This window comes from Pollicipes pollicipes, unplaced genomic scaffold (assembly GCF_011947565.3).
Source record: "Pollicipes pollicipes isolate AB1234 unplaced genomic scaffold, Ppol_2.1 Scaffold_5724;HRSCAF=6776_pilon_pilon_pilon, whole genome shotgun sequence".
NCBI classification, from domain to species: domain Eukaryota; kingdom Metazoa; phylum Arthropoda; class Thecostraca; order Pollicipedomorpha; family Pollicipedidae; genus Pollicipes; species Pollicipes pollicipes.
The window spans coordinates 55,442,912-55,467,568 of record NW_023596746.1 but is presented as its reverse complement, the minus strand read 5'-3'; the positions used below and the strand labels follow the sequence as shown (position 1 = coordinate 55,467,568).

The 24,657-nt window shown below is 57.5% G+C and overlaps 3 protein-coding genes across 16 annotated transcripts; 2 read left to right on the top strand and 1 right to left on the bottom strand.

Moving 5' to 3' along the window:
- Window positions 1-736: 736 nt before the first annotated feature.
- On the top strand, window positions 737-6,499 carry LOC119102446 (pre-mRNA-splicing factor 38B). Its single transcript, XM_037225817.1, has 5 exons — window positions 737-751; window positions 1,665-1,711; window positions 1,937-2,056; window positions 3,829-3,968; window positions 4,924-6,499. Exons 3-5 carry the CDS (start codon window positions 1,937-1,939, stop codon window positions 5,486-5,488), a joined length of 825 nt encoding a protein of 274 aa, XP_037081712.1. The 5' UTR covers window positions 737-751; window positions 1,665-1,711; the 3' UTR covers window positions 5,489-6,499.
- Window positions 6,500-7,235: 736 nt separating this feature from the next.
- On the bottom strand, window positions 7,236-13,568 carry LOC119103492 (complex I intermediate-associated protein 30, mitochondrial). 14 transcript variants are annotated; one of them, XM_037227054.1, is made up of 5 exons: window positions 13,432-13,568; window positions 9,588-9,908; window positions 9,126-9,343; window positions 8,373-8,558; window positions 7,236-7,998 (listed from the first exon to the last, which is right to left on the bottom strand). In XM_037227054.1, exons 2-5 carry the CDS (start codon window positions 9,865-9,867, stop codon window positions 7,777-7,779), a joined length of 906 nt encoding a protein of 301 aa, XP_037082949.1. In that variant the 5' UTR covers window positions 9,868-9,908; window positions 13,432-13,568; the 3' UTR covers window positions 7,236-7,776. The 14 variants fall into 14 exon arrangements, with proteins under 14 accessions (XP_037082949.1, XP_037082956.1, XP_037082957.1 ...); XM_037227061.1 differs by lacking the exon at window positions 13,432-13,568 and adding an exon at window positions 13,209-13,368; XM_037227062.1 differs by lacking the exon at window positions 13,432-13,568 and adding an exon at window positions 13,176-13,197.
- LOC119103226 (pseudouridine-metabolizing bifunctional protein C1861.05) lies at window positions 13,009-23,915 on the top strand. Its single transcript, XM_037226667.1, has 15 exons — window positions 13,009-13,093; window positions 14,448-14,683; window positions 15,200-15,340; window positions 15,722-15,950; window positions 16,174-16,372; window positions 16,892-17,016; window positions 17,732-17,807; window positions 18,135-18,258; window positions 18,643-18,702; window positions 20,733-20,894; window positions 21,303-21,431; window positions 21,939-22,259; window positions 22,703-22,780; window positions 23,214-23,296; window positions 23,735-23,915. Exons 2-15 carry the CDS (start codon window positions 14,459-14,461, stop codon window positions 23,913-23,915), a joined length of 2,133 nt encoding a protein of 710 aa, XP_037082562.1. The 5' UTR covers window positions 13,009-13,093; window positions 14,448-14,458.
- Window positions 23,916-24,657: the final 742 nt, after the last annotated feature.

Here is a 24,657-nt window from a genome sequence, read left to right as displayed (position 1 = left end):
CTGCAGCATGGACTGTGCTTCAAAATAGCTTGGCAAGGCAAGTGATGTGCAATGCTTGGTCATTGTCACTGACTAGGTGGTGACCAGGTGACAGTGGCTAACCAGTGCTGGTCGCCATTTTCACCAGGTGCGCGGCGTTGGCGTGGGCGGCATCGTCTCCACAGCCTTCTCCTGCCTCTACAAGCTGTTCACTCTCCGCCTGACCCGCAAGCAGGTGAACGGCCTGCTACATCACACCGACTCACCGTACCTGCGGGGCCTGGGCTTCATGTACCTCAGGTGGGTACCTGTGGTATTGTCATTATCATTGACAGGGGCTACAGAGGAAGTCAGCAGAGGCAAAGGCTAAGGAACTGGACAGTCTCGGGACCCAAAGACTCACGGTGTGGTCATGGATCTGGTTTCCAAGAGTGTTGGTCTTGGCGAGGCTAGCGACCTCAGTGACCTTAGTGACCTTGGTGACCTCAGCAGCCATATGCACTGAAAAGTTACCAAATAATTACCAATTTGACAGTGTGTGGTTGCGCGACGCGCCGGACGTATTCTGCTGCATGTGACTTAGTGAAGGGAGCATCTTTTTATGTATGCTGTCCGTGCGCCTCCCGCACGCGAACGGGCTGGCCTGGCGCGCGGCGGTCGCTCCTGCTGGCGTCCTGTCGGCTCGGCTGACGGCCCGTCGCTGCCCGGCAGGTACACGCAGCCGCCGGCGGACCTTTGGGGCTGGTTTGAGCCGTACCTGGAGGACGAGGAGGTAAGGGCAAGCGCTGGCGCGGGGCGGCGCCGCGCCGCTCCACGACAGCGGGACGCCGTCCTCTGGGACGGGGCACCAGTCGAGATACGCGCCCCGGTCAGATGCCGCACGCGCTCCTTGATCATCGCACCACACGAACACCGCACGAACAAAACCACAGTGTTATAAAGTGTTTCGCCTGAAAAGGTCAGTTTAAAAGGTGCAAGTAAGGATGCTAAATAGTCGGAAGCACGCGTTATCTGACAAGTATTGTTGAAAATTACCGGACATTTAAATTGGTATCTTTCCCGCAATCAGTGCGGCCTGATAGCTAGAGACACAGACCTTGGTCCCAGGCTCAGCAGCTAAAGACGCCATTTGCGAGACACTAGCAACGATAGCAGGTGAAGGATATTCTGAAATTGAGAGATGTGTGTTCGTGTTCCAGGGGCTGTCAGGAGATATTTTCCTAGCAGATGAAGATTGGCTGCACAAAAAAAGATTCAAATTATCATAGATCTGCAGCGCAGCAAAAAAAAGTTCATAGATGTTATTTGATACATATCACGGCCTTTTTCAAATTGACATGCTGTGCGTATGAAGACCACACAAGCGACCATACCAGACGAGCATTACCCGGTGCTCGCGTCCGCACCAACCACTCTAGTGAGCCTCGGCTTCAGCTCCTTCCCACCAGTAATCTCAGCTGACGGCTATGTATTTCGGCGCGTGTTTGGCCGGTGCGGCTGCGGGTGTCTCGGGTCCCACCATGCCCTCCCGTGCCGGGCCGGGCCGGCCGGGCCGGTCTGTGCCGTGTTTGTGTCTACCGCGCCTGACTCTGTGTGTTTGGCACATTGCGCGGCGGTAGCGGCGACGGCGGCGGCAGCGCGGCCGCTCGGATGACCCTGAACCGGCCTGTGCTCTGTTCCGACAGGGAGCTCTGCGCCGCTCGGAGACGCCACGGACCGTGCGCCCTCGCAAGTAATCAGGCAACGACGCGGGGGTGGGCCGGCTTGTCTTCGCTGCCTCACAGTACGCGTGCGTGGCGCGCGCGGGCGCGGTGGCGCGCCGCGTCCGGTCGCGGCGCGGCCCTGTGCGCTCTCTTGTCAGTCAGCAGTGCCGTCGGTCTGGAGTTGGCCGCGCGTGGCCGCCGCCGTGCGCTGGCGTCCGCCGCTGACGCCGCCGCCCTCTGCCCTCCACCCGCAGATGATCGACGTCAGGGCTGGAGGCGGCGAGGAGATGACCGTCGGCGTCATGGTGCGCAAGATGCTGGTCAAGCTGGACTGGTACGGCACGCTGTTCCCCCGCATCCCCGTGCCGATCCAGGTGAGGTCCGCGCCCTCCTCACGGAGCAAGCGGTCCCCACGTCCGCCGTAATGAAACGACTGGGGAACAGCCTCGTGGCCTGGTGATGATAAACGGCCATGATAGACAGATTTCTCGATCACGACGGCGATGATGTAGCCTGCTATTGTGGTGTGTGTGTGGTGCGAATCATTTGATTAGCTGCATGTTCATGGAAATATTTGCGTTTCCAATATAATGAGGCGCCTGTTTACGTTTACTAGACACCGTGCATCATTCCTCATTAGGCATTGTGACTGGAGCACTCAGGGCAGCACCAGTTGCCAGCCTTGCGGTGAAAGTAAATGAAACCGGCGTTGGCACTGAGAAGGGAAATGCTTGGCATGTGATACTATTGCAAGCTGATCCAATTTCCAAACCATCCGACTCACCGAGCACTTTTTCCACGTATTGTTGCACGCATGTTTCAAGGTAGCGGAAGGCCGTACGCTATTCCATTTGGCGTTCAAATGAAGGGGCTGTTATGGGAAACGATATTAGTTTGCGTGGTGTGTTAAAGGCCGCGTCCTGCGTCGGTACCTCCGTAAGAGCTAATTTCACCAAAAGTGGATGTCTCCCTTTCAAGCATGAACAAACAGGGAGCGAACCCAGGCGACTTAAGATCGAAGGGTTTGGGACACATCGGGTCTCACATAGGACTTAAAGCCACATATACCGATGGGGTCCAAAAACGGAGGTAGGCGTTGGTGCTGCATTTGTAAATGGCCAAGCCATTCGGTCACTTTCTTTACCGAAACACGCCTCAGTGTGCACCACCTTGTCCCACTGTACAAGATAATAACGAGCTTGCTGACGCGGCCGCAAAATGGTCAGCGCGCGCACCTTGCGCCTGCTCTCTACCCTTGCCGGCAAGGAACTTTTTCCCTGCCATCACGACATATATGAGGTAGAAGTGGCAACGCTGCTGGGACGCGACTGTGAGCAATAAGTTAAAGGTGATCAAGCCACAGCTGGGTCCATGGCCGTCAAGCTCGCGTCAGTTGAGACGCAAAGAAGTAATTCTCAGCAGGTTACGGATTGGCCACACGCATGTACCGCATAGCTACCTCTGCTGCGTTGAAGAACGGCTTAAATGTCATTGTGATGCGCCACTTACGGTTCGCCACGTTATTTCACTCTTACCCACAGTTCCGCAGAGCAGGCGCCTAGAGCGGAGCGGGCGCTTGGAACGAGACACCTCAGGTCTCACCTTTTCAGACATTAGTGGTGAAGATTCTCGTATGCTCGGCACGGAACAACTGTTCTCATTTTTGACAAGCGTAGGATTGACAGCCATTTCTACACTTTGGTAGCAAGTTAACTGTTATGGACGTAGGATGGCCTCAGAAGTCGGCGCACCCTAAAACCCCAATGATCATTATCATCAACGTAGTTGGACACCTGCTGTCGATCACTACACCCACACTTCGTCTTCTGAGCGCACGCTTCCAACCCAGTGACGACCCCAGAAGGACCTGTACGAAAGCTTGCGCAACAATGCACCATTGACCAGGATAATGTCTCCAATGCATATCCCAGCGCGTGATCCTCCGTCACGCCGCGGGCTCCCCCTCTCCCCCGCTGACCGTGTGCTCCCTTATGTTGACCGTACGCTCCCGTCCGCTGACCGTGAGCTCCTCTCCGCTGACCGTGAGCTCCCTTCCGCTGACCGTGCCCTCCCGTCCCGTGACCGTGAGCTCCCTTCCGCTGACCGTGTGTTCCTGTTCGCTGACCGTGCGGGCCATGTGTTGCAGATGAAGGTCCAGAAGCTGCTGAAGGAGCGTTTCCCGGCGATCGGGGGACCGCAGGCAGGCGAGACGCCGGTGGCGCGGCCGGTGGCCCCTGCCGAGCGGCCCTCGCCGCGCGAGCGCAGCCCCGGCCGGGACCAGAACAGGTCGGTGCCCCCGCTTGCGGACGGCGCTGCTGTGAACGGTGCCTTAGCGTGGGTCGCTAGAGCGTTGGTGATTCGCTAACTGGGCGTTATATCGGATGGAAAAAGTTAAATGCAGTCGATAGAAAGCATGCACGTGGTTTGAATTGTCCACACGCAAAAATGGTGGCACTGAAAATGATCCAGTGGTAAACGCTTGTGGGGACTAACGCTTATTAACGCTGGATAAACGCTTGTAAACGCTAGGTGGGAACATCGAAACAGAAAGTGTTCGATTGGATGGGTGTCGTTTCAACCCATATAAATTGTAGTTTCAGCATTTTTCTTTTTCTGCAGAACATTCATTGTCATGTCGGTTTGTCGGTGTGCGATAGTTTCCCATGTCAGTAGTTATCCCTATGGATTTTTTTGCCAGTCGTCCATCACTCATTTCATTATCTGTGACTGTCTCTTAGTAATAGCGTGTATGTGTGACACTCAGTACGTTTCCGGCACGATGGAATGGAACAGTTTTCCATTTCGATTCTTGTCGATATTTTTATGCTGTCAATAATCTGGGTTCTCCATGATTTCCGCTCTGTTTTTCTGTCGATCGTTTATCATCCGTCGTTTGGTTTTACGGGCGTGTCATGATACCAGTAACAGGGGACCATCCGGGGCGATCTGTAGTCCCTAAAATGTGCCACGCCAATTACAGTTGACCTTTTAGTTCCGTAGCGTGCGTTCAACGTTGTTGCCTATCGGCCTTACCCAGACGAAAGCCTGCGTGGTGTTGTGGGGAATCCGGCTGGCTTCTCTGAGCTGTCTCATCATCGGAGTGTGCGACCCGTGGCGCTTGTGTTCAACACTCACCGCGCCCTCCGCGCGGCCGCATGGGATCGCCCGCGGGCGGGCGGTCGCCTCCGTGGCCGTGGGGGTGGCAGTGGACCGGCCCCACTGACACTATCGCCGTCCGCAGGGCGCCACAGGCACGCGACATCGCCGAGGAGATTGCCATGGAGAAGGAGCGCATCCGACGCGAACGCGACCCGGACGCCGGTGCCCGGGAGGGGCGCGGCGGCAGCCGGGGCCGCGAGCACCAGGACGGCCGCGGCCGCGAGCGGCGCGACAGCCGGAGTCGAGACCGCCACGATGGCAGAAGTCGAGACCATCACGACAATCGGAGTCGAGACCACCACGACAGTCGGAGTCGAGACCACCACGACAGTCGGACTCGAGACCACCACGACAGCAGGAGTCGAGACTACCAGGACAGTCGAAGTCGAGACCACCAGGACAGTCGAAGTCGAGACCATCAGAACAGCAGGAGCCGCGACCAGCAGGAGAGGCCGCGGGACCGCCAGCGAAGCCGGAGCCGCTCCCGGGAGCGCCGACGCCGCCGTAGCCGCGAACGGCCCGGCAGCAACGCCAGGAAGGAGCGCGGCCAGCGGAGCCGGAGCCGGAGCCGCGAGCGGCGCCGCTCCCGCGAGCCGGAGCGGCGGCACCGGGGAGGCCGCAGCGGCAGCCGCGAGCGCCGCCGGTGAGCGGTGGCCGTCGGCTCCGCCCGCCATGGGCGCAGGAGAGCGACGGTGCGGACAACGCGGGTCACGACAGCGGTCCGCGTGGCCGTCGGCTCCGCCCGCCATGGGCGCAGGAGAGCGACGGTGCGGACAGCGCGGGTCACGACAGCGGTCCGCTAGGCCGTCGGCTCCGCTCGACATGGGCGCAGGAGAGCGACGGTGCGGACAGCGCGGGTCACGACAGCGGTCCGCCTGGCCGTCGGCTCCGCTCGACATGGGCGCAGGAGAGCGACGGTGCGGACAGCGCGGGTCACGACAGCGGTCCGCTAGGCCGTCGGCTCCGCTCGACATGGGCGCAGGAGAGCGACGGTGCGGACAGCGCGGGTCACGACAGCGGTCCGCCTGGCCGTCGGCTCCGCTCGACATGGGCGCAGGAGAGCGACGGTGCGGACAGCGCGGGTCACGACAGCGGTCCGCGTGGCCGTCGGCGGCAGCGCGCCGTGGTAGCAGTGCCGAGTGGCGGGCCTACGCACGGGACAATCACCCCCGGACCGGGGACATCTGAGCGCCACACGACCTGGGGCGTCCCGGCGAGGTCGGGGCCGTTCGCGCGGGTTCGAGTGCGGCCTCGCGCCGACCGCGCCCGCTCGCCGCAGCCATGTTGTGCGTGCGGACTGGGCCGACCGCGCCTCGGACGCGATGGTGCGTCCGCGGCTCGCGGCCGTGATCTCACCGCTAGTGGGACGTACAAAACCGCTTGGTGGCGCGCGAGCCAGTGATCGGGGCGTCCAGTGGCGGTGCGGCCGGCCTCGCCCCACGGCCGATGTCAGGTCGTGACCTGTCCTCATGCCACGTGGTGTCGTGACCGGCATGGTGGCGGATGATCGGTTTTATATGGCGCGTGCAGCGCGGGCTCTGTTGCCGTTGTGTTGCTTTAGCCTGTTCACGCGCCCGACAGATCGGTACGTTCCAGTGCTGGGTGAGGACTCGCCATCCGAATGTACGCGAAGATGTGGATTGACCATACACCTAAGATCGGCACAATGTCGTTTGTGGTCCGGCACGAAGTGGCCGGCCCGCCGGCCGATGCTACGGAGGATAGGAAGGTGATGTAGACAGGAATAGTCGGCTCTTCATTGCTAGAAGTATTACATCGTCTCAGTACTGCAACAAGAGTTATTGCTCCATCTTGAAAACGACACCTGCGATATCACTCCCCCCCCCCACGAACAGCGTAGAGCGCAACATGCTGTACCAAGCCCGAGTCCCTACATCGGAGCAAGTGTCATCAAGCGCTCTGAGCTGCCAACTGAATTCAGCACGTTAATCCCACATGGATGAAGATCGAGTGCGGGCACTTGGCGACGCGCGGTCTCCGGGGGCGCATCTCGCTCATGATGTAAGGGCGGCAGGCGTCTCTAAGTTGTAAGCTCCGCTGTGGATGTATCTGTATGATACGCGGTTTTATGGGTCAGCAGGTCTGCTCGAGCTGCAGAGACATTCCGGACGGAGACACGACTCGCGCCACCAGAATGGAACCCTCGTGGATGTGTAAAGCCTATGTGCGTGGAGTGAAGTCGATATGCCAATCGCCAGACAGACAGATCTCTTTCTGTATGATTAGTTTCCCCATAACCACACGCTACCGCGATTAGGTACAAACAGCGGGCTGGCAACTGCCAGCGTGGCAAACGAGCGCTTGGAGGTTGCGTTGCACGCTGCTGTGCTCGCTGGCAAATGTCCGCGAGTCAGGTCGAGTCGACAGAGGTAATGAATCACTCGCATCTATTCGTTGCTACGGCGGCTGCAGTTGGGTGACGTGCTGTTGACATGTTCGGCGCGCGCAGCGGCCAGACCCGCGGCGTCACGCCTCGCCCGAAAACCAGAGCCCAGGTCAGCTTGGCACGAGCGCAACACGGCACATCCACAACAACGGCTAGTCTCGGCAGGGAGCGGGGCGCAGTCGGCGCAGAGCCAACATCAGCTCGGCACGAGCACAACACGCCACATCCACAACAACGGCTAGTCTCGGCAGGGAGCGGGGCGCAGTCGGCCCAGGTCTCCTATCACAATGAGGTCAAGCACGCGGCACACACGCCCGCACCAGTTCCAATACCGGTCGAGCGATCGAGGCTGCGCGCCCGCGGCGGGCCCGGCCGAGCCGCAGCGCTCCCCTGAGATGGCAGACGGGCCGCACCGCCAGCCGACGCCGCCGCCGACCGCACTGGCGCCGGTTTGACCAGCACGGCGACGGCCGCCGGCGCGGACGCGCCTCGCAATACAGCGACGCCGGTCGTCCGGCGGCCAGGCGGCTACACGCCGGCGATGAAGGACGGCGTCTTGTACATCTCGTAGGCAAACTCCTCGTCGTGCTTGGGGTCCATCTCGAGCCCGATGTAGTCGATCTCCAGCTGGAAAGGGCCGCTCACGCCGGCGGCCGTGATGCCGATGCTGGTGATCCGGTCCTGCATCAGTGGGCACTGCTTGTCCTGGATTCGTCCCTTGCTCGACAGGAAAAACTTGGAGAACGGGATCTGCGGCGAGGCGCGGACGGTGAGCGGCGCGCTGCAGACTGCGCTTCCGGTGGATACCGGCAGCGGCTCCGGGCGTGGCAGTCGGGAAGTACACCGAAATGACTGTGGAATGTTGGCAACGCTTGTCAACACAATGGGGCTTGACGGGGCAGCTGACCACAACAGTCGCAAGCATATCAGCAGCCTGAGTTGTTTTTTTACCCGGTTTGGACAGTGCTATCACCACGACTACGCTTCACGGACGGGACGAGGCGACACCACGCACAGGCAGCGGCCGTCCGTGCGGCCCAACACGTCACAGGGTGAGACGCAGCTGCGAGTCGCGCGCTGGCGGCCTGCTCACGCGGTTCGGGACGGCGCAAGGCGACACCCACCCGAGACACCTGCCAGTACGGCCCGCCGCGCGTGTACAGCGGGAACGAGTACATGTCGTTCCACATGAGGTCGAAGTAGCCCATGGAGGCCAGGTTCAGCATGTAGGAGCGCCCGTCACCACGCACGCGCAGTACCACGTGCGTGTACGCCGACCAGTCGAAGAAGCCGTCCCGCTTGAAAGACTTCTGGAAAGTGGAAACGCGAGTTTTCAACGCGCTGTGTAGTGCGGTCCACCTGCTGGACGTGGTTGGCACCTCTGGAACGCCTCCAGTGACGTGTAGAGGATGCCTGATGACGAGCGATGTCTGTCCCCAGATGTCTGGCGCATATCGTGAGCACTGAATACAAAGGAGCAGTGGGCCAGGCCAAGTGCATTTGCAAGCTTGGGTATTCCCTGACATGTTTCAAGGAATTTAAGTAAAAGATATAAAATATTATAAAATAAGTGCCAAAGTTGTGCTTTTGCAACACAAATACCAGACTTCAGCACAGCACAGCACAGCACTGCTCGTTCCAAAACAATTCGTCAAGGTCTCTGGTCACTCCTGTCCGTGCCAGCCCCGGCGCATCTCACGCATACAACGCCACTGCGCAACGCCCTCCAGCGTTGTCATCGCGACAACGGCCGCATGGCCCGACCGCACTCCTAGCCAACCCTAACGGCATCGACACCCGTCCCGCGCGGCGGCCGCAGCCCGGCGCGTCGGCCCCGTGCGGGGCCGCGCCGGTCCCGTGAGGGGGCGCCGACGGACCTGCGGTCGCAGACAGCGCATGTTGCAGTAGCCGGCGCGCTGCTTGCTGCCGTCCTTCGGCGGGGTCGTGTCGAGCGTGCCGCGCAGCACGGCCTTGCCGTGTCGGCCGAGCACCAGTTCGCCCTGGCTCTGGCCGTCGCTGTTGTCGCGGTCGGCCGTGACGATCCAGCGCTCCAGCGCCGCCTCGCTGTTCAGCTGGAACACCGTGTCCACCTCGCCTGCCGGCAGCACACGCGAGAGCGTGAAGCGAGAGGACCGCGGTGGCGCCAGTACGGCCCGCCAGCCGGCTGTGCTCGCCGGCGCCGCTGGAAACGTGTCGCTGCCGGCGCGCTCCCGGCTTGGTAGGTTAGGCGCAGCTGTTCAGCGTTGTCGAGGCTGTGGTAACCGGGCGAGTCACGCGTCACGCTGCCTGTACACGGACGGTCATGATCACTGCCACGCGTTGTGCGGACGCACACCCACCTGGTCGCACGAGAAAGAGGGGCTCCTTGGTGAATTTGTTCCAGAATTCGTCTTTCCACACACCCACTTCATGTTTCAGTTCTTTCAATCCATCAACTACCATCTGTTTGTCAGGAAGTGTCTTCCTCTCCCTTCCATATTCTGCTTTGATATCTCTCTCCCAGAATTTAAAAACTGGCACAGTCGTCCTCAGTTGCCTGACGAGCATTTCCTGGCAACCCGTGAATACAAGACTGCATAGCTTTCGGCCAGCAGCGGCACGTTTCCCTAGAAGACTCATGTCTGCAGAGCTACAGTGGGCATAGGGATGAACAGAAGACCCTGAAAAACAAAGAATCATTTGATGTGCAGTGCAAGCAGTACAGAGATGGAGGCAACAAACATTTCTGACAATATACAGAAAATTTGCATTGCAACATGATATAAAAATCATATTTTGAATAACAATATTGAGCTAATCATATACCCACCCACAAAACAGACAACATAAACATACTTCCGTGATATATTGCCCATATCACCACAATGAATGCCAAAGAATCTTATGCTTTGTAATTGATGTCTTAAAATGTCAAGCTAGTTGTGAACTGGCCCCAAAAGCAACAAACAGATAGTGTATAGTAAATTACCAGCACCAAAACCAAGACGTTTACATGTTCCATGGCAACTGACAGCACGTCAAGCATACAGACAAGAAATTGTCAACTCCACTCCAGCCCTTAGGCATTATTTCTTCATTCATATGAAGAAAACTTTCACCTCTGTACCCTGTAGGGAGATGATGGGCATGTGATCTAGGTTCACGGGGTATGATTCCCAGAGCAGGCACATTGACTGGCCACACTGGCATGGCAAAATCTGCTGGTAACTGGCTGGGTAGCCATGTCATGGTACTGTATGGCATGACAAACATGCTGCTGCTCTCCCTCATAATAACCCTCAAGATAGGCACCTGACGAAGGTATTACTGGGGTTGGGGCTCCAGGGCAGATGTGTGCCTGATTCCAAAGGGTAGATGAAGGATGCTGTAGGGTTCCAGGTTAATGAGATCCCCGGATTGGACTCTCAGTTTCTTTGGGGTTTCAGGCACAAGCACCAGACAGGCCAGCACTGTCTGGTTCAGGGTGCATGCAACTAGCTTCGCTTGGTATTTTCTCTGGACAAAACAACTCACTCAAGATTTGTTCTATATTGTGTATCACAGCCGATACAGTCAGTCATACCATGTAAAACCCAGAACATGCAGGGCTCAGCACAGGTGTTGATTTGTATTCTTTTGTGAGGGCCCTGGCCCCCCGATGTTGAGTTGGGCCTGGCCAATCTTGGCTTGCCCCCCCCCCCCAAATCTTTTTAGCTGGAATACCACAGAAATGTGGGTAAAAGATTATCACAACACAACTATTGTCTTTAATCTTTCTGCATAGTGACATCTCATACCACTCATAACAAAGTCATTCTTGCTCTTAGCACAAGATACAAATCGCAACAGCTGAGCAGATAAACGACGCAAACAAACTTCACACACCTGGCACCATAAAACACTGATTTTTAAATAAATTTATTCTGGATGGCTTGCATGGGTGACTTCAGGCTCAGAGTATCCGCCAAGCATAGCTTATTGCGTGTACCCCGAACCCACCACCCAAGTCGTGCAGTCCAGTTCAACGGATAGTTCTGCCTCCGCCCTTTTGCCAGACAGGACTGCGGAGGTCTTTACGTGCCGCACAATGCTGCGGCACGGCCGCCCCGGGCCTGGGTTGACCCTTGTTGGCCAGTTGCCAGCTGGCCTTTCCATGTCAGTCGGGTCAAACAATGCGCCCACTGTGGGACTCGTACCCAGTGCCGCTGGATTAAGAGCCCAGCATCTTTCCCCTAGACCACGGAGGCGACATTGGTTTGTGAAGTTAAAGAAGGCAGATTGGTTTGTGAAGTTTAAGTGCTCTGGCTGGAAGCTCTGAAATATGGGGATGACTTAAGTCCTTCATGGATGAACCTGCTCCATCCTCCCAACCAAATTGCATGTGGCCATCACTGGAGAGCACCATCGCGACCCTAATGTGGCATCAAAAAGGGTGTTTTCACATGCCAACCAGAAAGAGCATGCAGCCAGTGCCTGTTCCCTGGATCAAACCCTGCATGACTTCCATACTGCTTAAACCAAAGACTTAACTGTATTGGCTTTGCTACATGACTTCTATGTTGCTTAAATCAAAGACTATACTACTTAAATTAAAGTGGGATAATTAAATTAAATTAAAGTAAATTAAAATTTTCAAAAAAATTAAATTAAATTAAAGTGGCATGGGCTAAATTTGGTGAGGCAAAATGGACAGTATGTTGGCAAGCCTTTGGTTTGGCCCCACAATGATTTACAAAAATTGACACCCCTAGGGCTTAGTACCTGCAACACAAACATTTCATGTCTGAAAAGGAGAAAGAAGTTGAGCACAAACCAGGAGCATCATCACACTGGGATTGTGCATGGAGATGACTACCTTATCTAGCACCAACCTGGTTCTCTAAAGGGCCAAAATGGCTGTTTGGGGACCAAGCCATTAGAATAATAGGATTTTATAGTGCATGTTGCAGGTTGCTTACTGCATTTTACCATGTAGTGCATCAGTGCAAGCAAGTATAGCAGTCATGTTAATATATAGCCACAAAAAAACACTGCTCAAAAGTCCAATATATGGGGCACCAAAGTCCAAGGTTTTATAAAGCCCCATCCCTTGATGCTGGCCAACTAATGTCATTCACAAAGTTATCTATGAAAACTATGTTAATTTGCCCGCTAAAGACGTGAGTTAGGGATTTGCATTCTGTTTGCCTGCTTTTAACGAATCAATGTACCAGACTCTTGAAAAATACGTATGCATATTTTCATAATGCTGTGTATGGCTCCCATGCCATGTTGTTGACTTTCTTTAACCAGCACACCCACCTACTGCAGCTAGACTTTTCCTTTAGAATGGTCAAAATGATATTGAGGGACCACTCACACTAGTAAAACCACTCTTTATTGCTTTAGCCCCGGCTTTTTATTTGGGCATCACTTTTTACTTTTCATCCGCTTTTGATGTCTCAGGTTACCACTTTAACACACTTCAGTACCTTTACAAATGAACAAAACTGCAAAATAGTATTTACACATTCACCCTCAGGGATCATCCACCATCACCAGGGGGAGGGGGACCACAATCTCCACTTCGAGTAAGCAGCTGGCGAGTCCTCGGAGCAGGCAAGATTCCGTCGTAGCACGTTCCACTCGGTGTTGTGGTTTCTCAGAAATCTAACAGTCCGACAATATATTTACGACAAAGCGACTGAAAATCGACAGATCAGTTACATTTTTATGCCAAAATGCGAGCGCCCATCCCAACCAAACAGCAGAATTGATCCCGATTGGAACACAGCCGTGGGTTACCGGGCTGCGTTGTTTAGTACATGTGCGTACTAAACTCCACTGGTTCTAGTACGAATCTGTACTAAGTACTGTTCCCCTCTTGGTAAGGATTCTGTTCTAGGGCCTTGGGTGAGGATTCGGACTAAATGTTGTCAAGGATGTGTTGCGTAACCCCGAATATGGACCTGAATCTGAACGTGAATGCCAAATTGACCAACGTGTAAATTTCGCCGAGGCGCGGTGCGCGGATAGAGCTGCGCCCGCTCCACTCAAGGCGCTGCATTGATGTTGAGAGGTATACCGTTGTGCGATACACACGGTGAAGGGTGCACTATTCTTTATTTATCCCAGCTCTCTTAGGGTCAAGAATATGGGTATGCAAGTCACTCACAGAGTCTGCATGTATAGGCGAGCTTGTAGCACATTACACACATTACATACATATAATGTACTCCACCCGAGGTTCGTCGTGCTGACACTCATTCCAAAATAGGCAGGCCTATGCTTGTGGGCAAGTTTATACTCTGACTGCTATAATTTGTGTACCCTGCCACCAGTAACAAAACTAAATTTTCCACTGGAGTGAGCATAGACCTACATAGATCATCTTTGATCCAAAATAATTTGATCATCTGCTCTTCTTATTCTTCCTCTTCATGGATCTTGTATCAATACATGCTACTGGTGTGTTAGGAGTCAGAAAGTATGCATGCATCTGCATACTAGGACTTGCTGCATATCTTATCACTTTGCTAATATCTACTAACAGCTTATGTTGGTGCAGATGTGCCATAATAGAGAATTTATTAAATATGATAATATTTCTAAGATTATGTTGCACTGTATTTCACAAGGCTGGATTCCAATATATGCAACATTTTTAGACAACCTTGAAGGGGAATGTCAAGCTGCATGTTGTTGCACTGTAATTTTTGTCTGTGTGATTGGCAGAAAAAGCTTATTCTGTATCGTGCCTGCCATCAAATTCAGAAAACAATTTATTCATTCAGATTGCTATTGTGATTCAGCATTTTTGTCTTTTTTGTTGGCAGGGTGCAGCCTGATTTAGTCAATTTTTTGTGCACCAAATAGCATGAACAATATGTAATTGTTTGTCAGACAATATCCCTGATGGTATAAGTCATTTTATGGAGCCAACTGTGTGATGCTACGCATGTGTGATGTGCTGGATGTTCTGACTGCTTTGATGCTAGTAAATACATTATTAAAATTTTGTTACTTACCTTGAGTCAAAGATTCCACTTTGCCAAGATGATGTTAAAATTATTCAAGAGCGCACTTGGTGCAGGGTAGGGTGACCATTGAAATTTACTGATCTTAGAGCATGTCCTGCATGAGTTCTCACTTTGTTTCCTAGCTGTTGCCCATATGTGCATCTACAAATGACATCTTTGAAGGAAATCTAACTGCTTTTCATCTTTTTTCACACATTGCAGCTAGCTTGTAGATGGCGATGCAGAACGCTTATGCTCTTCAGTGGACATTGGGCAGCAGCTGCCGAGCTTGGCGGCAGTGGCGCCACCTATCGATGCAGGTGGCGCCACCTGTCAGTGAAGCGCTCAGGGCCCGCAATGCAGTGGTAGCCCTCGAATCTACCATCATCACGCACGGTATGCCGTACCCGCAAAATCTGGAGACCGCTCAGAAGGTGGAGGAGATCGTGAGGCAACAGGTAATGGCGTCATTTCGGGTTAACTGTGTTAAGCGCCAAGGCCACGGACGCTTGCTTCATTTTCAATCAATGCAGCATGAGAAGATCCATCAGGCTGTTGAATGTATGCAAGTAAAGCTAGACATTGTGCGTTTTTATTATTTATATTTAAGTGTCTCCGCAGTGCAGACCCCGTCGTCAGCCGTGTCCGTCTTTTGACTGATGACTGGTCGCCAGGGTGCCGTACCGGCCACGGTCGGTGTCGTGTCCGTCCTCTGACTGATGACTGGTTGCCAGGGTGCCGTACGGGCCACGGTCGGTGTCGTGTCCGTCCTCTGACTGATGACTGGTCGCCAGGGTGCCGTACCGGCCACGGTCGGTGTCGTGTCCGTCCTCTGACTGATGACTGGTCGCCAGAGTGCCGTACGGGCCACGGTCGGTGTCGTGTCCGTCCTCTGACTGATGACTGGCCGCCAGGGTGCCGTACCGGCCACGGTCTGTGTTGTGTCCGTCCTCTGACTGATGACTGGTCGCCAGGGTGCCGTACCGGCCACGGTCGGTGTCGTGGACGGCCGGCTGCACGTGGGTCTGAGCCGCGCCCAGATGGAGCGGCTGGCGCGCCGTGACCGGCCGTCCGTCAAGACATCGCGTCGCGACCTCGCCTGCGTCATGGCCAAGGTCAGCCGCTGAGGCCGGGCGGCCCCCGGCGCTGACCAACCGGCCCCGGTGGCTGCTGAGCATTGAATGGTCCAGCTGTAGCGGTGTTAGTGAAGCGTACCAAGCAGGAGATGCATGCCGAAACTGGCCTCGAAGGATTAGAAACGGGCTAAACACGCATTTAGTAGGCGTCAAGCGCAGAGGTGCGGGCTTGCCGCGGAATCGTTTGGCTGAGAAAAGATATTGGGAACATCACCAGCGTTAGTCAAGTCATTAAGTAGCGGCCGTGTTCTGTCGGCTTTTCCGTGGGTCTCCTGGAAGAGCTATAACGGCGGTACCTGTTCCCTGGTGGAGGCGGTCCGGGTCACGTGTCCGAACCGGTGACTCCCGCACCGCCACCAGGGCTGGGACGGCGGCACCACGGTGTCCGGCACGCTGGTGGCCGCGGCCCGGGCCGGTATAGCCGTGTTCGTGACGGGCGGCGTGGGCGGCGTGCACCGCGGCGGTCAGCTGACCATGGACGTCTCGGCGGACGTGACCGACCTGGGCCGCTCCCCCGTCTGCTGCGTCTGCGCCGGGGTCAAGAGTATCCTGGACGTGGGCAGGACGCTGGAGGCGCTGGAGACGCAGGGTAGGCGTGGCGACCACGTGCCGCTCGTCATTCTCCTCCGTTTGTGCGACGAAATGTGCTGATGATGTCTATCCGTTCCTGCGTGTCTTGCGCCTTGCGTTTTGCGTAGCTCGATCTCGCAGCGATGTTTGCTACTTTGGAAGTAACCTCTCCCTGGCGTATGAGCCGGTGGTGCGTACTGCCCTGCCGGCGGTGTGTGAACCACCCCTGTTGGTGCCGGCAGGGGTGGCTGTCGTTACGCTCGGCCCCAGTGACCGGTTCCCGGCGTTCTTCACGGCCGACTCCGGCCACCGGTCGCCGCATCACGTGGCCAGCTGTGCCGAGGCCGCCGCCGTACTGCACCAGCACCGGCAGCTGCAGCTGGAGAGCGGCCTGCTGCTGGCCGTGCCCATACCAGACCGGCACCGGGCCGAGGGGGAACAGTGAGTGTCCCTACCGGACAGGCACCGGGCCGAGTTGGAACGATGAGTGCCCATACAAGCTCTACAGCAGACCTAAGCAGAACAGTGGGCGACGACAGAGCACAGGGGGCCGGAGGGAGCTTTGTGTCTTACTGGTGCTGGGTGCCGAACGACTGAAGGCAGCTGACGTCTGGAGGCTGCAGCCGGCTGCCGACACAGTTACAGCTCGCTCAAATAGCAAGTTTTCTCAATAATTGCATCTCAATCAATCACTGTGGCTGGCCATTAAGGGTGGAGAGTGTTATGAGCCCGTAATACATGCTGGATGGTGGTCTACGCCTGGCCCCAGTCGACCGGTGTGCCTCCCGTGCGGTGACTGGGCGATGGCGTCAGCTGACGCCTTGTGGGTGGGATTCAGGCAGGCAGGCCGGCTGCCAGCGAGGGGCGGCCGTGTAACTGTTACCCTGCGTGTGTGTGGGGGGGGGGGGGGGGGGCTGAAGACACCGCAGCTACGCCACTAACCCCAGGCCCGATCGGCAGGATCGAGGAGGCCATACAGCGAGCCGTGCAGGAGGCCAACGAGCAGGGCGTCTCGGGCCGTGACGTCACGCCGTTCATCCTGTCACGTGTCAACCAGCTGACGGCCGGGGCCAGTCTGCGAGCCAGTATCCTTTGGCCGGCGGCTGGGAGCGGTGGTGCGCAGCCGACCCCGCCCCTCTCCGCGGCTGGGGGGAGGTGTGCACGGCGGGTCAGTTGAGCCGAGTGTTGGGCTGTTCAGTCACTTTGGTCATTGGTGCCGTTAGGTCAACAAATCGACGATGACACATGCGCGAAGGTTTTACGTTAAGGTTCATGCCGGGTAGCTGCTTGCTTTTGGAAGGGTCGCTCATGCAGTTAATTGTATGCGCAGCACCTTAATTATTCGCTGTACACTCACAATCCGACAGTTGTTATTGCGGGATGCGTAAGCGTAGGTAAATGTCCCTTAAATCAAGAGAGTCACATTGGCGATCCGGAGCACGTGGTACAGTCCGTCAGGCGCGGAGAGTCGGCGAGCTGTCATCTCTGAGTCTCACCCTGGCGATCCGGAGCACGTGGTACAGTCCGTCAGGCGCGGATGGTCGGCGAGCTGTCATCTCTGGTGCTGCATCCCGGGCTGGACCACCGAGGTGGTGCTCCACATGTGTGCTCCCTGGCGTGATCAGTTGACATCTGAACGGACGGCGCGACTTTGGGAGTGGTGGATCGGTCCGGGTCTGGCACGAAGCCTCGGCAGTGTACAACCGAGCACCGCGCTGTACAACCGAGCCCCCTGGATACCCTCACACCCAAACCGGACCGAGCCCTAGCTGCCACCGTTAGTTTCCTCAGCGCCGCCAGATATCGGGCTGGTGGAGAACAACGCGCTGCATGGCGCCCGGGTGGCCGTGGAGCTGGCGGAGCTGGTCCGGGGCAGGTGAGCTGGGCTCGCGTCTCCCCGTCACCGCCGGCTGGGGGACAGCCGGTCCTCTGCTGGTGCACGCCACGCGCCGAACGCCACTGCTTAGTCGGGCATCGTGGGAGATGGCTCGAGTTTGGCAAAGGACGGTCACATTTTATATTTTTCGAAGACGTACGGTTGCGTGCCATATATCTAACGTAACCTTGTCTCCTTGCTGTTGTCGCTGATATTTGGAATAAGGAATAAGTCATGGGTGCCGTATGGTCAGGTCAGTCGGCCCGCCCTAAAGCCCACATCGTCCTCACCGTGTCGGCGGACCCAGCTGCGGCGGTCGTGTTCCAGCGGCGGCCGGGGGGCCGTCCCGGAGCCGGCGACAGCAGCCGGCGCGTCACCGCTGTGGTCCGGCGGCCTCCCCGCAGAGGCAGCCGACGGGTCCCAGCTGCCGGCGGCCGGCGGCCCGCCACCCGTAGGTGAACAGTTCGCCGGTGTGGTGCCGGAGTCTCGGTCAGCTTATGCTTGCCCTGATGCCGGTTGGGATCGCTCACGACCATCGACCTCGCGCGAAAACGGAAGTCCTGGCGAAAGCCACAGGACTAAAGGCGCAGAATGTGCTGGGGTATGATGCGATTTGTTACGTTTTTTGCCCTTTGTATCCAAAGCGTTTGGGTTGTTCCATGAGACCGATCATTTCTTGTGTTTGGGGAATCTACGTTGTTATTCTCATGCAGTAGCCCTTTTTGTACGGGATGCATGAAGGTAATCTTCCGCGCGAGTTCCTTGAATGGAATGCATGTTGGTATGTGCATCTAGTATTCTGGCGTAATGACAACGACGAATTATCTTTTCGCAGACTGTGATCGGTGGAAGTGTTATTGATTTTGTCGTCAAGGTATCGGAAGACAAGATTAAGGTAAGCCTGCAATGATAACAGTATATGTATTTCAAATATCAAACAATGCTTTGCTATGTGTATACGGCAAATGTTTTGGTGGTGGGAATCCGTAAATATTTGTCAGAAGAATAAAACTCACGGAGAGCTGTCTATTCTGAACCTCACCTGAGTTGTTCCCGGTCATGAGTCAGGTCTGGCGTTAAAGAATACCTAATGTGTATTGAAGCTACGCCAGGTTTACCTTTGTGTAGGGTGTGTCATGGTTGCGGTTGATTACAATGATTGTCCACGGCTGTTAGAGAAAGGTGGTGGTTTTGAACCTTGCAAAGCTCTAGTATTTCGTCATCTCGTGCGGTGAGCGGCGCACGAGGTGTCCACACAAATACACCGAAATTTTCCGCGTTGACAAGAAGCCAACAATTGTTAGTCAATGATAGCGAAATGTTACACAATGCCGTGGGCTGTTAGAGGAAGGTCATGGGTTCGAACCTTGCACAGCTCTAGTATTCCGTCATTCCTCGCGGTGAGCGGCGCGTGAGATGTCCACACCAGGAAGCCGAAAAAAATTTCCTCGTTGACAGAAAGCCAACGATTGTTATTCGATGATAGCGAAATGTTACACATTGCCGTAAAACGCCATCTCCTGTTTTGCGCTTTCGAACCCACGCGGTGCTGGCGTTCGATGAACCTCGTAGTGTCTGTCGCGGACCTCTGCATCGAAGCCAGCTCGGCACCAGCGCAACGAACGTACTTGCGGACGATGCCATACATCTAATTGTATCGCATGCATCGGGTGTAATTTTCTATTCAGTTGCAGGGTTCCAACCTCCACCACATCTTTAGCTAGTATATGGATCAAGTTCAGGAAAATGCCGTTTTTTGTTTTTTTTTTGGTCTTAGGCTTAGCCATTTTTCCTCGCTAAATCCCCAAACTAATTTTGTGAAACCATACCCCGCGCGGCTGTCTTCCCAGCAATATCTCGGCTCCCAACTCAACGCCGTTAACATCTCGCAACAAACCACATGTGTGGGCGTGTGGTATACCATCGTACAGTATTCATACGTGCTGTATTCCTGCATTGTCCTTCGTTTGACGGACCTCGAGTCCGCCTGCTCTTAATGCTGCTTCGTAGGCGGGCCGTGACCGTGCTCCCCACCTCACCAGTGATCCGTCGGCGGGCCGTGACCGTGCTCCCCACCTCACCAATGATCCGTCGGCGGGCCGTGACCGTGCTCCCCACCTCACCAATGATCCGTCGGCGGGCCGTGACCGTGCTCCCCACCTCACCAATGATCCGTCGGCGGGCCGTGACCGTGCCCTCCACCTCACCAATGATCCGTCGGCGGGCCGTGACCGTGCTCCCCACCTCACCAATGATCCGTCGGCGGGCCGTGACCGTACCCTCCACCTCACCAATGATCCGTCGGCGGGCCGTGACCGTGCGCCCCACCTCACCAATGATCCGTCGGCGGGCCGTGACCGTACCCTCCACCTCACCAATGATCCGTCGGCGGGCCGTGACCGTGCTCCCCACCTCACCATTGGTCCGTCGGCGGGCCGTGACCGTGCTCCCCACCTGACCAGTGATCCGTCGGGGGGGGGGGCGTGGCCGTGCCCTCCACCTCACCAAGGATCCGTCGGGGGGGGGGGGGGGGGGCGTGGCCGTGCCCTCCACCTCACCAATGATCCGTCGGCGGGCTCTGACCGTGCTCCCCACCTGACCAGTGATCCGTCGGGGGGGGGGGGGGGCGTGGCCGTGCCCTCCACCTCACCAATGATCCGTCGGGGGGGGGGGGGGGCGTGGCCGTGCCCTCCACCTCACCAATGATCCGTCGGCGGGCTCTGACCGTGCTCCCCACCTGACCAACGATCCGTGGGCGGGCCGTGACCGTGCTCCCCACCTCACCAATGATCCGTCGGGGGGGGGGGGGGGGGGGGCGTGACCGTGCTCCCCACCTGACCAATGATCCGTCGGCGGGCCGTGACCGTACTCCCCACGTGACCAATGATCCGTCGGCGGGCCGTGACCGTGTTCCCCACGTTCCAGCTGGACGGCTCTACGCACCGCGGTCGGATAATGCAGCGCTACGGCGGCGTGGCGCGGAATGTGGCTGACGCGCTGTCGCGGCTGGGCCACCGGCCCCACTTCTTGTCGGCTGTGGGGCGGGACGAGCTGGGCGAGTCACTGCTCACCAACAACCCGCACATGGTGAGCACCGACCCTTCTAAGTGACCCCTACATGGTGAGCACGAACCCGCACAGGGTGAGCACGGACAAGACGGGAGTAAGACATGGCGGCTGGGAGTGGTGTGCGTGTGAGCTGGCAGCAGGTGCTGTTGTTGGCGCTCCGCCTTCGTTGGGCTGTGTTGACGGCTGTTATAGCCGTCCACGTACGTCCCATGTAATGAACCGTTAGCACAACTACTGCCACTGGTGGAAAACGGGACCAGTGCAAGCTGCCTGGTGCAGGAACTTAAACCCAGGGCTCTTAACCATGAACTCAACACTCCAAACCACTTGACCCCTCGCCCTCCACCTTCCTCCCGCGTTGGCGCCGCGGCCGTGCCTGCCGGTGTTTCCCACAGCCGTGTGACTGAGCCGGCGCGTGGTGTCCAGGACTGGCGCTGCGTTTCGCGGCCGGACGGCCGGTCCACTGCGAGCTACGTGCTGATGGTGGACGCGGCGGGCACCGTCCAGTTCGGCGTCGGCGACATGGACATGCACAGCCTCATCACGCCCCAGCTGGTACGGCCGGCCGGCACCGAAGCCAGCGCGGTCGCGTCTGGTGCTCGGGGCGTCGGGAGATGGCGTCACAGTCACGAGCACTGCCGGCGGCGACATCTGTAACGACGACGGCCGTGGAAGGCGTCACAATCTGACGCCTTCTACGACCGTCGCTGGACATGTCATGTCCAGCATCTTTTTCACCATAAAAGTGTTGTTAGCTCCATAGTTTCAACTGGTATGGATGTGGGAGGCGCTGGGTTTCGTTGGTCTGCCCAGTGCCCAATTATTATAACGCTAGCCCTTGCGTCGTGCCATCCTCTTGCTCTGACAACTTCTGACGCACGTAAGCTCTTCTTGCCGTCGCTAGAAGCTATGGCTCATTGAGTGAGTGCCGAGCGCCATCGCTGATGGTAGCTTTCATTGTGCCAGGGATGTTGTGGAATGTGGCATCCACTGGTGTATTCGTCACGTGGAGCGGCACCAGCCCCGGACGCGTGCATGGTGTTGACTGGTGGCCGTGGCCAGGTGGAGCGGCACCAGTCGGCCCTGGTCGCCAGCCCTCTGGTGGTGCTGGACGCCAACACGCCGGCGGCCAGCCAGGCGGCGGCGGCGAGGCTGTGCTCGTCGGCCGGCGTGCCGCTCTGGCTCGAGCCGACCGATGTGCACAAGGCGGGCGAGGCGGCGGCCGTGCTGACGGCCGGGCCGCGGCCGCCGCTGCTCTACACCTCGCCCAACGCCGTCGAGCTGCGCGCCATCCTCGCCGCTCTCACCGACGGTGAGCGGAGGGACCCGGAGCGGTCGCCGCCGCCACTCCTGTGGAGGGATGGGGCTCTGGCAGCCTGTCAGGCGGGTCAGCGGCGTTCTAAGGAGGTTTTCCTGTCGAGATGTTGCTGGTGCCCGGCGTTTGCGTGGTGTATGGCGTCGCTGCCGAGCCAGGAAACACACGATGCCCGGTCCGTGCCGCTGGCGGTGAAGGAATGGCGTGGAGTTTTCGTGATGGAGGGGAGGGATGCCTAATAGTATGTCCGGGATAGTTGCGTTGCACACTACATACGTGAGAGATGATGTACACGATTGAAACTGAAGCTATGCCATTAGGTGTTTGATTCACCACGTCGTTTCATTGGAGTTACGCAATCTGATTTCGCCTCCTGCACTCTGGCGGCTTGTCCATGGTGTACGCTGCTGGCGCCTCGTACAGAGGCAGCCGCCAGTTTGCCTGCTGTGACGTGCGCCTTCCAGAGGCGCCGGCCGACTTCCGCCAGCTGACCGGTGGCCGGCTGCTGGAGGCGTGCCGGAACGCCAGTCTGCGGCTGCTCGAGCACTTCTACTGCGTCATCGTCACCATGGGGACCAACGGCGTCATGGTGAGGCGACCTGCGCGGGGCTGTTTACAGCGGATGTGCTGGTGCATTGTAGGCGCCCGCCTTGCGTTGGCAGTGCGCTGGTGAGAATCTGATGCAGGGTACGGCACCATGTTTTCCTGGACGTCCCCAGTGTGAAGCTTCCCAGTCGTTTGGGTGTCAGCGTGTCAAAATCCTTGAGCTATGAACGTGGGGATGTCTTCGTCAATTCTTCGTCGGGGACAAAAATCGGCGGAAAATTATTCATGCTGTGAGACATCATTAGAGAGGATCGCACAAATCACCAGTGCCAAAACTGAGAACCCAAATTTTCCGTAAAAAGACCGCTGTGACCTTCTTGTGTGTCTGTGACCAGGTGAGCCGACGGGGCGGCCGCGGGGACCGGCTGCCGCTGGGCCCGCTGCCGCCGCAGCCGCAGCCGCAGCCGCCGCCGCAGCGGGGCACGCCGGCTGTCTCGTGCGTCCACTACCCGGTCACGCCAGTACCACACGTGGTCAACGAGAGCGGCGCCGGGGACTGGTGAGTGGCACCTCTACAGCTGGCACCGTCGGGGCCGGGTGGAGTCGGCCATTATTGTGTTACTGCAGCATCGCTGGCGTGGTTATTGTGCCGGGTTCCACAGCAGCGGGAAACATGCGTGCAGATGTCGGTGGTTTACGTCGATTTGTGTGTGGATAGCGCCAGATGCTTTGTAGCGTTTTGTTATGCAGTTCGTGTGTGAAGAACTTGACAGTATATCATTCCATCCCATGCTCGTTGCATTGTAGGACGAGCGACTCGGTAAGGGCGAGCGTAGCTAAGAGCTAAGGGCCCCCCGTTCTCGCACCGGGCGTCCACCTTGGGTTGACCACCTGACACCGGACTACGGCCCGGCCCTGGCACTGGGACGTGACCCGCCTCTGGCAGCAGACCCCAGCCTGGCTCCTGTGCCGAAGCCGAACTCGCTCCTGCCGGCAGCTTCAACGGCGGCTTCATCTCGGGCATGTTGGCCGGCCTGGACCAGGACCTGTGTGTGTGGCGGGGCGTGCAGACTGCCGCCCAGGCGGTGGTCGCTGCCGGCGCCGTGCCGGGCTCCCTGCACGTGCCGGACCGGATCAGCGGCGCCACTATCCAGTCAACGGAGATGACCGGAGGATGAGAGCCACGCGGGGCGGGGGGGGGGGGTGACCCTCAGCTCACCCGAGATGGCGAGGGGGTGAGGGTCAGTGGCGGCCACACCAACCGACGTGGTCTGAAGCTGGGGACCACACGGGGCCGGCTGGGGGTGGGGGCTCAGCTACTGGAACAGCTCGGACCGCCGCCAAGCCCACTCGGTCCGGCCGGCGGGCCTGGCGGCTGTGGGGGTCAGCGCGCGGCTGTCCGTCGTACTAGCTACCATGCGGGTCAGGCACACTCACGTGACGTGTTACCGTGCCGGGGGCGTCGTAGCCAGTTGTGTGTGCACGGATCATTCCGGTGTAGTGATAGGCTGCAGGGAGCAACATATTCTGACATTTCGTGGATAGACATGTTCCATAACCGCGGTCACGGACATTTTCCATGGCAAGTGATCTGCCGCATGGTTCAGCTTTCGGGCTTGCGCACTGCATACATATCAGCGACATATCTCCGGATATTCGTACCGGTTATGTGGGCGCTGTGGCCGCTCGCTTCAGACCGTGGGTTCGCAGACTGAACTGTAGCGGCGCGCTTGACTCGGCCGCGCAGGGACGGCGTGTGAGGGGCGGGGCGGCACGCTGGGTAGTTCGGACCAGGTCTCCACAGTCTGCAGTCTGTCACCGTCGCATGCGTGAATCTGAATCCGGCACGGACTGAAGTCTGCCCCGGGCGGCCCAGAGCGCCGGCCGCCCGGCGGGCCCAGGTGGTGACCGGTGTAGCAG

Coding starts and splice junctions, on each gene's coding strand:
- LOC119102446 (XM_037225817.1), top strand. CDS start 1,937: ATGATCGACGTCAGGGCTGGAGGCGGCGAGGAGATGACCGTCGGCGTC. Junction 2,057..3,828: donor GCATCCCCGTGCCGATCCAG/GTGAGGTCCGCG, acceptor CATGTGTTGCAG/ATGAAGGTCCAGAAGCTGCT. Junction 3,969..4,923: donor CCCGGCCGGGACCAGAACAG/GTCGGTGCCCCC, acceptor CGCCGTCCGCAG/GGCGCCACAGGCACGCGACA.
- LOC119103492 (XM_037227053.1), bottom strand. Junction 9,344..9,587: donor CCTCTTTCTCGTGCGACCAG/GTGGGTGTGCGT, acceptor TGCTGCCGGCAG/GCGAGGTGGACACGGTGTTC. Junction 8,559..9,125: donor TGCGCTGTCTGCGACCGCAG/GTCCGTCGGCGC, acceptor TCCACTTTCCAG/AAGTCTTTCAAGCGGGACGG.
- LOC119103226 (XM_037226667.1), top strand. CDS start 14,459: ATGGCGATGCAGAACGCTTATGCTCTTCAGTGGACATTGGGCAGCAGC. Junction 20,895..21,302: donor TCACCAACAACCCGCACATG/GTGAGCACCGAC, acceptor CGTGGTGTCCAG/GACTGGCGCTGCGTTTCGCG. Junction 22,781..23,213: donor TGGGGACCAACGGCGTCATG/GTGAGGCGACCT, acceptor CCGCCGCCGCAG/CGGGGCACGCCGGCTGTCTC.